The sequence below is a fragment of the Mya arenaria genome, chromosome 10 (assembly GCF_026914265.1).
Source record: "Mya arenaria isolate MELC-2E11 chromosome 10, ASM2691426v1".
Lineage (NCBI taxonomy): Eukaryota > Metazoa > Mollusca > Bivalvia > Myida > Myidae > Mya > Mya arenaria.
This window is the reverse complement of record NC_069131.1, coordinates 61,219,036-61,235,030: the sequence shown is the minus strand read 5'-3', so window position 1 is coordinate 61,235,030 and position 15,995 is coordinate 61,219,036. Positions and strand designations below refer to the sequence as shown.

General features: G+C 32.5%; 1 protein-coding gene across 1 annotated transcript; it reads left to right on the top strand.

The window, feature by feature from the left end:
- The first annotated feature begins 982 nt into the window (after positions 1-982).
- Positions 983-14,632, top strand: LOC128204886 (receptor-type tyrosine-protein phosphatase S-like). Its single transcript, XM_052906288.1, has 18 exons — positions 983-1,037; positions 1,127-1,270; positions 1,492-1,652; positions 1,910-1,997; positions 2,183-2,250; positions 2,933-2,969; positions 3,482-3,585; positions 4,342-4,467; positions 7,419-7,567; positions 8,135-8,270; positions 8,761-8,889; positions 10,644-10,746; positions 10,917-10,993; positions 11,156-11,290; positions 11,558-11,686; positions 12,010-12,164; positions 12,535-12,670; positions 12,921-14,632. Exons 1-18 carry the CDS (start codon positions 983-985, stop codon positions 13,011-13,013), a joined length of 2,025 nt encoding a protein of 674 aa, XP_052762248.1. The 3' UTR covers positions 13,014-14,632.
- Positions 14,633-15,995: the final 1,363 nt, after the last annotated feature.

The following is a 15,995-nucleotide window of genomic DNA, read 5'->3' as shown; positions in this document are numbered from 1 at the left end:
CTTACGTTTACAAAGCTGAACGTATCATGTAATCCGATATTCAAACATGTAATATATGTTAAATTAGACGCAGTCAGCGCCGGACCACCAGTAGCAGCTATTGCTGGAGGATTAAGTGGTAGCGCAGTAGTCATCATTGGCGTCGTTGTTGCAATATTCGTCTTTCGACGAAGGTATAAAATTGTGTTACCAAAATTATGTTTTGTATTTAATAGTTTATTATTTTAGCAATTGATGCGTTTTTGAATATTGCAAGTTCTTACATGTAACAGAAGACAAGCATCATTTATGTTGCATTCATCTACGCACGCACTTTACTATTGTCCGTTTAGGTATAGATACCACAAAGCAACAAAACTAGTTGTAAAATTTACAATTGTTATTTAACAAGTATTATAAAACAAATGATGTGTGTTCCCATAAAACACTTATGATGTATACATAATTTGATATTTCTAAACGTCATTCTTGCGTGGTCAAATTAACGCTCTACATTAAAACGATTCATAACACACTGTTGGTATAAAACATGGTAATCAATGATGAAAAAATAATATGATGATTAAACATAGACACAATAAAAATATTATACGTGTCAAATGCGTTGCCAATGCTTACACGGATTAAACAAAACAAAAAAGCATAAACACAAATTTCAACACAATAACCGATGATTGAAAGCTCAATTATAATAATTATTTATATATTATTAATAAATATATGTATACAAATAGCATGCATACTGAACAAAGATGATATGAACTTCATGCCATCAAGAGTAATATTTGTTCATGTTGTTTTAGGATATTGAAAGATCCTTATCTAGACATTTATTTTACTAGATCCGCTCGCCAGTCCGCGTCCAGCAAAAACAAACAAAACAGCAATACAACATTTCTGGGTAACATTTACGAGGACGAAAACAAACACAGTAAGGCCACATTGTCATTACCTTATCAATTTTGTTAAGGGAAAGTTATATATGAATGAATTTGTAAGACCATATCTGATAACAATAAATGCTTTCTTATTTTCTAGTAAAATATATTAAACAGTTAAGGCATCTTGTTTATATAAACTGCATTTCATTGAAAATCATCTTTTATTCTTAACTTGCTATCATTAGCAAACGAAGACCATATCAAGAGGAAATCAACACAACAAAGTGTAGCTGGGTCCCTGCCATCAGCAAAAAAGCTCATACCAATACAGAAAAAAACATCGACACATGTTGTGACTGCATCAGAAATCGAAACTGACCTTGAGATAGGTAAGTTTTACAAAGACATTTAGGAAAGGGCAAGTCAAATACTAATGTTAGTAAAAATATCTCAATCTGTTAGATGCAGATTCATTACAAACTATTTAAAATAATCGTTTAATATTCAGTTAGGCTATTATGTTATAGTGTACAAAACAATTGATCGTGTAACAAATACCCAAAATAATTTACAACTAATATCTAATTTATTGGTGTATTGTGTTATGTAGATGACGAGAGCACTGGCGCTGCTCTTAACAATACTTCTCAAGACGACCAGACGTATTATAATGAACTTGGGTCATCCACTTGTAAGTCAAAAATACCCATTAGTCAGCTCGTCATATATGTGGATGGAAAGACTCATGAGGCCTTCAGGACAGAATTTGAGGTAAATAGCAGGAGCGATTGGATTGCCATCATTTGTTTTAGTGTTGTGCATTTGAATATATTGGCAATGATGTAAGGTTAATATAACATTTCAGGGCATGTGTTCATAATTATTAGCGAATACGTTTTAAAGCGCCATACATGAAGAGCTTAAGTGGGTATAATCAAATGCTGCCAAAAATGTCATTGGCAAGCATACTACACCCCTTGTTCGTAATCTTTAAATATGTTAAGTTTTTTTTATTTCTTTGTTGACAGAAATTTTCCAGTGGTCTATCAAAGCCATATGTTGAATCACAGAAGAAAGAAAATATAAGTAAGAATCGATACAAAGGAATTTATCCATGTAAGTTATAGTCTTTGTAACTTAATACTTGTCATGGGTTTTTCACTGTTATAATAATTGTTTGAATAAATGATTCAAGCCGTTTAGTTTTATTTTATAATTCAAGCTATGAAATGCCCTTTCTGATTTAAGTAGTTAATTAGTTATTAACAATGTGACACACTGATTATCTCCCTTCCTTTTAGACGATGACTCAAGGGTAAAGGTTAGAAGCAGTTGCGGATCAGACTACATAAACGCAAGCTTTATTGACGTATGTACGGTTTACTGTTATTGTTGCATCCTTGACTATTGTGTTTTGCTTTCGTCCAGTCACCAACTCCCATATTATAATGGTATAACGTAAGATGAGCGTAATCATTCTCGAACTAAGATTCAATAGCAACGATTTTCACTTGTTCCGCTTGCTATTTTTTCAATGTTGTCGTTGAAAACATGGTACAAAATCAATTTCGTTGCCCGCAACCCTCGTGATCGAAACACCACTCGCACCTAATCGCTTGAGGAAAATCTAAATTACCTCAGGATGTGGGAAATGTAATTTTATTATATAAAACATTTTTACTATTGTATATTCAGTGCAATAAACATACGGAGGTCACTAGTAATGACTTTTTGACAAGCTTTATGTATTTTAATTTTGTCTTCCTTGGTATTTTTTTCTGTCTGTTGGTAAAAATTACTAAATAAGTTCATTGTGTCGCGGCATATGCACTGATCATGGATAGGCGGCCTCAATTTAATAACTCATATTTTACTCCGTAATAAAATGGGTAAAAATTCGTACTTCAAATGCGAAAATACTATTTCCAAAACTTCCTAGTTGTTTGTTGTATTTCAATCGCGGTCCCATTTACTCTTTGTCATCGTTATTAAACCTTCAGAAAGAAGAATTACATAAATTATAGCGACTTCATTTCAAACCACCTTTTCAGGGGTATAAAAAGCCGAAGCAGTATATCGCCACATTAGGTAAGAGGTAAAATGACATATGATACCCATATCACGGCGTCAGATGTCATTATATATAACGACTTTTTGTTAAACATGCAGAACTTTAGTTTCGTTATTTAAATGCATGAAAACTAATACATAGCATTTTCGTATTCAGTTTACAATTTTTAGGATGAGAAAATGTATCGTATTGTATTGTACTGTATCTGTTGATTTAAAATTTCCATATGCTCTATTGAAAAACAAATCATTTATGTTTAAAACTATACAAACAACGTTATGAAAATTGAAATAAACACTTCTCACATTGCCATGGAAAAAGATACCAAACACAAAAAGATCTAGTAACACGTTCAATTAAACAAATGAATTTATGTCATGCTTGTCCTTTTTATCAGCTGTTCAATTGGATTGATTTAATAATTTGACACAATTATGGCATATTAATTGTTCTTACCTCTCATTAGTAACATTAGTTTGTGTGTAAATGTTTCAATGTTATCCTTTGTTTGGACACAACTATTTTCTAGGACCAATGTCACAACAAATAGGAGATTTCGGCTTATTTTGGAAAATGATTTGGCAACAAAAGGTTGAGAAGATTGTCATGGTTACCAACCTCATTGAACAGGGAGTAAGTATACAACCAAATGCATTTTTTTAAAAGTGCTTGAAACGATAGCATTTTAAAAAAGGTCATGACCGTTAAAATACAATTCCCAGAACCTGCACTGTGGATATCATGAGTATGAATGCGCAATGTAGGTTTTATCATATGATTCGTGTTATAATAGTTTTTACAACGCAACGCCACATGTTGTTATAGTGTTTACAATGATACGTCACATTTAACAATTTATAATAGTCTTAACAATGTTACGTCACATTTTGTAATGGTATTTACAACGTAACGTCACATCTAACATTAGTCTTAACAATATAACGTCTAATTAATGTTATTTCATGTATTCAAATAATGTTTGTTATATCTTTTTAGTCTGTTCTAATTGTCTTCAAACTAACATGTCATAATACTCGTATATCACGTTTAAGGTGGCCTTTGTGCATACCTGACAGGTCCAAATGCACATTATAGACCCGTGGTCTATCAGTGTACAGTTTATCCGTTAGAATTGTCTCGTTGTCCGTCTGAGAAGTTAACTGACGTAACTTCTTACCTGAACCCAATTACACCGACGTACTTTAAAGAGCTGGATATATATATAGCAGTTTGTGAAAAGTATTTTACCTGTTGAAGTAATACGATATTTTGAGGGAGCAAACACATTCAGGATTGCTTCCTTGCTAATGAAACTACCATAACTATAATCATTATTGTTTAAACGTTGCAAATGGTGCCTGATGATAACGATTATATGTGCTATTTCAGTCCCCTAAATGCGAGCAATACTGGCCAAATCCTGGAACTACTAAGAAGTATGGTGATATAAAAGTTGAGAGCTGCTCGGATGATGAGTATGCTGAGTTTACTAGGAGAGTTTTCACAGTGACTATGGTGAGTTGACAAGTTTGATCTCGCATCGAATGTCATGTAATATGTTTTGATCATTCTTGAAAATAAAGTACAGCTTATCTAGTACTAGGTGAAAATTTTAATGTTACATTTATGATTACTGTCCCATAAATAGTATCAGTAAAACTAAGGATGACTTATAACACTCGCATTCGTATTGTGTACAAACAAAAAATAAATCGACTTGCCTAATGGAAATACAAACAATGCATTTGGACAAAACTATTTAATTTACGAAAGCACAATATTTGGTTAACATTAACGAGTTATCGTTTTTCTTTCAAATAAAATCAGATACAAGCATGGGGAATTCGTTTTTGTACGAAATTCACCAAAACATATTTCATTCAATACTAAGACATGACCCCCCTTCTGTTATATGAATGAATCTTAAGATTAAAACAACCTGAACGTGAATAAACTTTTTCTTCCGGGTTTAATTTGACAAATTACCCATACTTATTGTAGTTGAAGCCTTTTGTGACCTGCCTATGGGGACATAATAAGCCATATTATATTGCTCTGTTAGATTAAGTTACACATTATATTGAGAGGGTATGAATTATTGAAATTTTGATAAATTCACCTGTTTCATTGTGACTCTTAAACCCATACGAAAGAATATGAGGTATCATTTTACTTGTATATATATAAATGTTATTTTCAAATTTAAGCAGTTTCACAACAAAATAAATTACTCAAAAGTTAACAGTAAACACTAGGACAATCACTTATGTCAGTGTATTTTAATATTAAGTAATTGCCTTACGATGTTGCACTATAATTAAAATTACATTAAATGATGAAGAAAGCAAAAACAAATAGTACGTATGTTGAATGTAGAATTTTGTTATTCTCATTATGAACTGCCAACAATTTTCAATTGAGGGATGTCAATAGATCGTATTCTGTACGTCTGTCCGTCTAACATGAACCAATACTATGGAACTTATGGACAAAATACAACCTAATATGTCAAATACGCATTACGATAGCGCATACAATAGTATTTCAATTGAGAAATTAGGGATCGGGTCATAAACACAATCACTTTTGTTATTTAATAAATAAAACTATAAGATGCTCGTGTGGAGAGCTTTCAAAATAACGCACCACTAAAGCCAGAGTTAAAGGTCGTTGACAGAATTGAATTCAACTCAAAATTCCTGTTAAATTGTTATAATAATAAAACACATGTTTCCATACTGTAGTGTCAACTCTTCGTGGATTTGAACGTATAATTTTTAATATTTAAACTATTTAAGACTATTGATTTAGTGAATATTGTTAAGTTAGCGAATAATGTTAAGTTAACATCTTAATTGAAATAAGACATGATCTTTGGACATTTACCCAATTCAAACTTTTGTATAATCATTATAGAATTAAAACATGTCTCACATTTGCATTGAATATTTTATCAATATAGGAATATAATTTGAAACAGGTAGATCATACAGAAAATATCTGAAATCCATTATAACCGTAATGCCTCAGCACACCCATTGAAAAATTGCGTATTATTAAGATAGCAAATATACTCCTTTCTTCCGGGTTTACATTAACAATGCTATTAGTTTAACGTGTCGTTTTACACATGACCACCGCAAATGAAAACCCGTACTAATTTTGTATCATAGATAAAGTTTCTTTTTGAATATATCAAAATTATGTAAAGTGCCCAATTCTGCATGTGCCTATCTTATTCTAAGTACAACAATAGAAATATAAACAAATATATGACGCTCAAATTCTGAGATAGTATTTATTTAAAAAAGGAAGTGCATAATGGGGTTGCAACCGACATATATTCACAGGTGAACTGTCCCCATTCTGTAGAGAATATTTTCGGAGCTATTGAAATATTCAAGTGTATATAATGATGGGCAAATTTGAAGTACTACAGGAATATCGCATATACAAAAAAGAGTATCACGTTGCAAATTCCTATGCTCGTTTTTGTTGTTTTCGGTAGAATGTTTGACAATAATAAAATTCAGACGTTTAGCCTTTGCTCTTCATATGTTTATTGTATTCTGCACCATATGCAGTTACTGAGTAACTATATCTTAAAAAAACATTGATCTGTGACCATTGCTATTGATTTTGTATGACACCGACAGCGAAACAAAGGCTTCGTGCGTTCTGTTCTTTTTCCACAACGTAGAATATTTAGTTTGGACGTAGAAATTGCTTAAGATGATTATGAGAATGATTATTTAATAAAGGCTTCTTTACCGAACAGCAAGAATATATTTATATGAATAGTTCAAGTGTCGCGTACCAATACAATCTACTTGAAACTTCTACTTTTGCGTCCAAATATCTCAAAATTAAACGCAATGAATCGCAATTATATTTTTCAATAAATCGAAATAAATGTTATCAAATGAAACAGTTTTATGTGAAGAGTTCTCATTCGTAGGATGGAACTATTTTATCCGAAGTAGAGTCAGGCGATTTAAAAAATACCATTGACCTTTCACATTCATTACAAACTTTTGTAAATACCCATTAACTTATTATAAGCTTAGTAATTACTTAATGTCGAAATGCCACACGTTTCTAAAAATGTATATTAACACTAAGAACTACCGTCACCAAAAGCCGGAATATGTTAAGACAGCATCATGTAACAAATGAAACGTTCATACGGTATAATGTTAATTTCAAACCCAAAGCGAAATTAGGAAACAAACAAATAAAAGGTGAACCACAATCAATGTTCGTCCGATTTTGTGTTTCTTTTTAGCAATGTAAAAAATCCGTGATAACATGCTCCTCTGCCTGGGAATGGTAAACAAAAAATTGTAAGCTGGGCAGTTAAACTAGTTTTAGAGCTTCGTTTCAAGAGCACACCACAATTCATAGGCATTACTAGTATAGCGTTATCATTTGAAAACTATCATATTCGAACCGTCATATAACTGAAGGGATCGGAGGAAAGGACGTTGTATCATCTTCATTTCACGTGTTGGCCAGACAAGGCAATACCAGACGATGTAACTGCGATGATAGAGTTCAGACAGCGTGTTCAGAGTACGCCGAGTACACTGAATGGACCAACTGTTGTGCATTGCAGGTTGGTACAAATATAACATATTAAAAGTCTACAGTTAGAGAAATATAGAAATATAACATTTTAACATACTTCCTATATCCTTACGATATCGGGTAACTATGTCGAAGTACTTTCATGTAAAGTATCATGTTTGAACTAATGATTTACGCATATGGATGATGTATACGCTGGTACAAGTGCACTAATTCTTGAATCGGACCTTACTTGTTTAATGAAAAAAATGTAAGTGTTTTTTTTTTAAATGACCAAACAAAATTCTAAGAGTATATTTCTTAAAATATGTATCTGAACGAAAAACAGTAAAGCCGTTGAGGAACAAGCTAATACCTCGTTGAAGATATATACTCTTATTTACGTGAAATAATGAGAAAATTATTATTTTCCTACCTGGAACTAGTTCTTAGAGCAGTAAGAGTTACCCTTGGTAATGAAGAATCTTAACTGTATCAAAGAAAACAAAATGACATACTAAATAAAAATAGATAAGATACTTGTTAAGAAATTCTGAATAAACAGGTTTGTATAATTTTGATGCACATACGAGTATGTTTTACTCTTACTTTACAGCGCAGGTGTCGGGAGAACAGGCACCTACATTGCTTTGGATATCCTGACGAAAGAAGGTGAAGCTGAGAAAGCCATAGACATTTCTGGGTGTGTCCACAAAATGCGTCAGAATAGGCCGAATATGGTTCAAACAATTGTAAGTTAATAGTTTGTATGAAGCTTACCCTGCTATTGCAAAACACTTTAACAAAGCGAATGCATCTAATGGGGTCTCTATTCGTCAATAAAAATTGATGCCTACGAATTAAGCAGACATAATTCACTTTATATATAAACCAAAACAAGAACATCCTATTAATTCATTTCGTTATGATTTGCAAAACTCTCGCGGATTGAAGGCCACAAGTCATTACGTATAAAGGCTTTGTTAAAAAATGCCTTTCCTCCCTTTTCATTGTTAAATGTTTTTTTCTAAAACTGGTACAAACTATACTTCTGATGTTATCTATTTATAAACGTCATCTACAAACTAAAGAAAACATTTAATTGGAACTGGTCGTTTGGAAAATGATCACCTTAATTGTGCTGAACACGTCGAGTTATGGATAAGTTTTCCAAATAAATTATCATTAAGAAAATATTGAAAGCCTTCCTGCTGGGCAAAGAGTGTCGTATTCTTGTTTCAGGGGCAGTATCAGTTTCTACACACCGCCGTGGTTTATTCACTTACATTCGACTGCAAACAAATCAAGGGAGAAAACTTCAACGAGTACATGAACAGACACTCAACACAAGTACTAAATACTCAGTTTAAGGTACATTAAATCAACCGAGGGTTTACATTTCAGTACATGTGAATACATAAAATGAGTGTAGTGGATGCATGGTAACCTAGTTTTCATGTATCTGTTTCATTTGAATGATATGATACGTTATTATCTACTTATTACAAATGTACTCTAAGTAGAATTACTTATTAATGCATATCAGTTTTTATTTGAAACCTTTTTCAAGCAGTGAGCTTACGTTTTAACCAAATTATAAGTAACCTTTTCATGAGACAGTCCGACAGTCCGAAGAAAAGGGACTTGAACTTTATTCGTATCAGCTGTGCTAAGCTACATTATGGTTATCCTTTGAGTCCGTTGTTTTTAGTTTGGAATTTATAAGTATAATGTAACCGCCTCATGATTGAAGTGGATGAGGTTTTTTATTATATGAATAGTTTTTGCCATAAACAAGGTAGATATTACTAATCAGTTACAAGCTTTAATATAGTTATTTTTGTCATTTTCAAACATAAGGTCGAGTGCATTTCTTCAAAATAGTATAACTTTACTTTAAACTGGATTAAGTTTCGATTTCACTCACACTTTCGTTATCATTTGAGGTAAATATGTATACAGTGTAAGACCGTATCTTTGCAGACGAAAATTATTATTAAATAATCAAAGTACTTAACAAAAAAGATTTAGAGCACATTAAATAATGTACAGTTTTTATTTAGTAATGAGATTGTTCTAAAAGTAGGTTGCATACATTTCATAAAGTACGCCACTCACTAATAGTAAGTAGTAAAGAGGTCTGCGCAAGCCGCAAATTCGTATATTATTATCCCATGATTCTATTGATTCCATGCACCTCCTTGCATAAATAAACTGCAACTCAGTCTGGCTCAAGTGTCTAGCCAGACACTGCAAGAGATAGTCTGTAAAGGGGCATCAGACAGTTAACAAAGCTGGGACAAAAGGACTCCTTTTTTGAGTGATAATTCTTAGTTTCAATATTGTGTTTTTTATATCTGCTCTGTATTGATGTTGGAAAGCCGAAATCTAGTCTGGACCAAAAATTCAGTCAATTTACATCAATCCGAAACACGTGTCACTTACTTTCAAAATGATCATTCTTAGTTCTCACCTTGTGGATTTTTGGTCTCCTATGGGTGTTGGCGTTGGAAGTGCATCCCTGAACACTTGTTTTTACTCAGTTCTGTCAAAGAAAGAGGGAGTTTGTACCAAAGTTGACGCATTTCACGTTGGGTATTCAAAACGCTGTTAATAAGTAGGTGCATTAGTCCATTGGCTTTGGTGCTTTTCGAGGTCCTGAGAAATTAAAAAGAGTGTAACAGAGGGCAGTTCTTTATAAATGCAAGTAGCACGAAAACGATGTTGAAATACGCCTCGCTGAAGTGTTTAAAGTATGTAAAGTTTTGCAATTTCTTTAGCCAATTATTTTTTTTTTCGATGCTTAGAATGTTAATCATCTTCTTATTTAACGACTAGAATACTTTAAATTATTTTTCGAATCATTGATTTTTAATCCAAAAGGCCATGAAGCAAGAGGAAAACTAAATTCATAAATAGACCGCTAAAGAACGTTACACAAGATAGTGCCACCGTCGGTGAGAATTATCTGAAATACATTACAGTACCTCACATATCCGCTTGTACTGTTCTGTAAATGCATATTATTACATTTGCATCAATAAAATGATAATTCCTGTCTATGTCTGAACGATTTAAGGTAATTAATAATCTTCTTCTAATGATCTGTTGTTGTTTTTTTTCAGCATCTGCAGCAGACGCTCGAAACACGATCTAAAGATGAAACAGAAGCAGTGGAGCGAAATAAACAGCACCTGAGCAAAAACAGAGCAAACGCCGATATCCCGGGTAAATTGCAAGCATATATTACAGAAGTGTTCGTGTAGTTTTTAAACAAAATTTAGATACTTTTTTAATACATAATATATCATTCAAAGTCTGATAGAAATCGCCACGCCGTAAATACGAATTATACATTTTAAACAATCTCTGTTGCTTAAAAATTTGCTTTCGTGTAGGAAATGAAAACCGGCCAAGACTTTATCTTCATCTAAAACCAGGAGCGCCAGATTACATCAATGCTGTGTACATTCACGTAAGCGAGTTTTCATTAGTTCGGTCTTAACGTATTTTAAATTTCTTCAAACGTGCCGATAAATATATGTTACTTATCATCATGTGCTGGGTCTTGAATAGATGTCTTGTATGTAATAAAGTTACTTAGTCATACGGATTGTGTTTGGTCACATTTTGACAGAGCTTCAGAATGAAGAAACGCTACCTGGTAGCACAAACTCCACTTCCAGAGACGGTTATTGACTTTTTGACACTAGCTGTCCAAGAGAGGTGTTCGTGTATCGTCAGCTTCGAAGCTGACATGGACAAACAAAAGGTAGGATAAATAGACATTCATTTAGCCGGTCTATCAAGGAATTAGTTTAATGAATTATAACACGTGGTAATCTTATCAGATTCCGAACAGGCGTTGAAAAACAATTCGTCGATACCATATACCAAGTATTACACAATAGAATGCTGTTGAGTTAAATAATGTATGTGGTCAATATTGTGATTATTTCCATGTGGCTTTTGATTATTAAATACAGTATCATTCAACTTATTTTTTTTCTGATATCCTTCTTAATAACACATGGTGCAGAATATTGGAATATACTACCCTGCGGCCAACCAAGAACTTTTGAAAAAGGGAACATTCCAAGTCAGCTGCTCAAGAGAGGAAAATAAAACATTTTACGCAGAACGAACATTGACAATACAGCACAAAGGGGTAGGATGTAGTAGTAACAATACATTCATTACTTCTCTTACTGAATCACTTCAAAACAAATGCACACTGATACACTGAAACTATAGGATATGACCATTCCTGTCCACTACTTTATGAAGTATATTTCCTATTATAACACTGGCCTTTCAAATGCAGACAATTTGACGACAAACGTAGTTTAGACAATATTTGAACATTCAATACATCGTTTGAATAATTGATAAAAAACATAAACATTGGTGCAATTTACAATTGATTGTGTATTCAATGACAGTATAGTTAAATGTCAACAACAGCTAACGTGTGCATGGTGACCATTTCAGACGAGCACTTATCGAACCATTCCACATCTTCAATTTACTGACTGGGATGAAATGGAGAACATACCACGGTCGGCTACAAACTTCCTGTCATTTCTGAACGTGATAGATAATGTCATGAAACAGCAAGATGACGGACCGATATTGGTCCATTGTTTGTAAGTAAACATTGTGGGGTTTTTAAGTTTAAGTGTCACACTTTTAACTTGTTGCTAATACACAACATCAAAAATGATCAATATTTTAGATATGTGCAATTCTGGTTGATGCACCCATAAAACATTAAGAAAGGCTAACATACTATTGAAATTATACATCCAATTAATTGGTGTAACGTGATGTAACATGTGAGTATATCTAAGTAATTACAATTGGTGTAACTTGCACGTATTTCTTAGTTATAATGATCTATTTCTAATGTCATGTGCATGACACATGTGATCTGTTATTATTATTGCCAGACTGCATACTTATTAAGGATATAAGAAACTATAAGTATAGCTAGTAACCAGCATTTCGTTAACACAGTGACGGTGCGGGCAAGAGCGGTCTGTTCTGTGTGGTATCGTTGCTTCTCCACAAAATGGCGGTGGAACATGAAGTTAGTGTACTTAACGCAGTAAGGAAGGTCAAAACCACGCGGAGGCTAGCGATACCGAATCAGGTGAATAATTCATCTTATCAAACGAACCATAACGAACAAAATATACTACAAATATAATATATCGTATCACTTTTGTTTCTTTCGAAAGACTCCTTATGATTTCCAGTTGATTGGAAGTCCCTTTATTAACGAAGTGTTATCAGCATATTACTTATTGTCCAATACATACATGGCAACGCATTTATGCTACAATTATATATGCATTAGACAGTATTGCTGAATTAAAGCATGTTTTCATTTGTATTACCAGGAACAATTTGTGTTCTGTCATGGCTGCGTTTCGGAATATCTTCGTTCTTTCGACGTCTACGCCAACTTTAACGATGAAACGGGGCAACCTTAAAGTGCTGTCCAGTCGGCTGCCGAGTGTAAAACTGGAGATATTTAAGGATATAGACAATCTAAATAGTAGTATGAGTGTTTGGCGCAGTCCATTGTACACACATTTATACAAAATTATGCAATAATTGAAAGATGACAGATGTAAGTTAAACTGTTAAATTCAATTTATTATTGAATATGTCTTATTATATTTGAGCTATAAACAAAACATGTCCCGTAAATGTATTGCTAAAAAAGGTAAACAAGCTCTAACTACCACTTAAGCGTTCTTTATAATAAACATCAACTATATTTACTTTCGTGAAATGTTTACTCATTTACAGTACATGTAGCAAAAATGTAACTATTGCTAGTTTCTATTGAACATAAAAATGCTAGTATGTATGGTTGTACTTTATTAAATGTTAAAACATCATTCGTCCTTAATTATCGTACATGTTGCACAAGATTCAATTAAAGAACATTTAATACGTTAGTCATTTGGATTTTATTGATAACACGCGCACCCTAAAGTTCTATACATCATAATACCGACGGGAGTTCATCATACAAGGAAGTCTTCATGAACTACAATAGCCAAATAGAAGCAAACGTTACCATGTCTTCTGTTCAATATAAAGTATTCAAGTTCAATATAATATGTCATTATAATATATTTTTGTTGAGATACATCATGACAAATCTAAAAACATATTTTTGACACCAATTCTATCAGCATAACTCATGTTGTCATTTTAATAGCTATTGATTTATGTTGTTGTCTTCTTTGCGTAACATCTTTATACAATATTTTTGCATGATATTTCATGGACAGCCATATGTTCAGCTTAATTTTTACATTTCACAATATTTTGATACGTGAATATTGCTCCTAATAACAATGCTTTAAACGGTAATCAAGATTGATATGAAATGGTAATATTTTATACTCGTTTTAATGTTTTATACCCATTTCTTTTGCAGAAACAAATATTATTATGCATTGTATAACATTTGTATAACGACTTTCACACCGATCTGCAATACCAGACGCTTGAGTGAATTTGTGATCTTTCTTATCTCCCTGCTGATTGTTATTCATATATGGACATAATAGGGCGTTAACAGTAACTGGAAGAGAAATTTTTGACATTAGAAACACACTAAATTATAGTGTGCATCAGTTGGTCAGATCAGCCCAGGCCACCTCAAACACTGCCAATTTTATTAAAAAAACAACCATAAAACCTAACGAGGTAATCCAATTATAATTTGATATCATAAGTGTAATCACTTTTTTTTTTCTTGGAGAAATTTCAACATTAAAATCAGTATTAGGCTGGTCAGCATTACTTTAAATTTGGAAGCAAAATATGACTTCAGGCATCAATTTTGAACATTATTAGGACGATCCAAATTATACCTGGCTTTCACGTTTATGTTTTTTTTCGTTGCACAGAAAGTTATACTGTTGGTATAAATTGTATTGCCTTTTAAGTTTTGATAAATATCTATAGGAGACATTGTTGACAATGCTCATGTTTTGAATATAGTGTGAAGATCGGCTTTATGATTAAATGTCCTTCATTCCTTATATCTAGCCATTACAGTGCAGTACAACTTCTCCTTAACTGCTCTTTTTTGTTTTGTGTTTATTGTTAGTTCTCGTTATATAGTGTCAGACAATGTATGAATATCATAATTATAATTAATCAGAGAAGTTTATATTTGTGTATATTATCAATAACATGAGCTTTTGTTCGTGTGTGTGTAATTTTTGGTCAACATATTAGGAAATTGACAGCTTAGTTTGTAAATTCCCCTAATACGAAATAAAACTTTTAAATTACATATTTTCTAGACGTATTTTCCGTTTCATAATAATACAATGGAAATTCCAGGAACTATGCTGCATATGACGCGTGAATATGTCCGTTTCAGCCCTTAATGATCCCAAGCGTTCCATAATTGTTGTTTTTAATTTAAGTGCTTATTAATATGTTTGGATGTTAGTCATTTGAATTTTAATTGATAACACAGGCCCCCGTAAGTGCTATAATTCACAACACTGACACACTCTGTGTAAGTAGGCTCGATCATTTATTACGTGATAAGTTGTTGCTTATATAAGTCCTATTTTACTGTTTTTAACTGTTTAGATTTTTACAAATTGCTCCTAATAACGATGATCTTTAGATAATGGATGTGTGCACAGTAAGTGAGGTTTTCTTTGTGCAATTTCAACATTGATATCTGATTATTATTCAGTATTAGGTTGGTTAGCATTAAATAAACTTGGAAGCAAAATGTGACATCAAACATATATTTCTATCATAATTATGACGTTACAAATTATATCTGCCAATCACATTTTCGTTGTTTGTCATTTCACAGTACTTCTGTTAATATTATTTGTAGTGCCTGTCAAGTCTGGATATATCTATAAGTAACTATATTTACATACTCGTTTATCGAATACAGTGTGAGCATATGTTTTGTGAGTTTCGTTTACCATGCTGTTTTAAGATACTAATTTACCAATTGATTGTATATAATTGTTTTTTTTCTTTATCATTTGCCATTACAGTGCAGTACAACTTCTCCTAAACTGTTCTTCTCTTTGTTTTGTTTAAATGTTTGTCGATGTTTTAAAGTTTCAGACAATTTATGAATATGTTAATCATTAGTAATCAGAGAAGTTATATTTGTGTATAATAACTATACTAAGCCTTGTTCCTGTGTGTTTAATGCTTGATCTACATATGCAATTGGTAGCGTATTTTTTTTTCCTTTATACTAATAAAACTTTTAAACTAAATGTTTCTAAACGTTTTTTTTTTCTTTTCAAAATTAAACAATGGAAACTCCGGGAAAATTCCTGTATATAACGCATGAATATTCCCGTGTTAGCCATCAACGTTAGTGTTACACATACACCATTACAATATTCACCCTTATCTAGTTCATACATACATATACTTAGTTTAACGAAATTTTGTTGGCA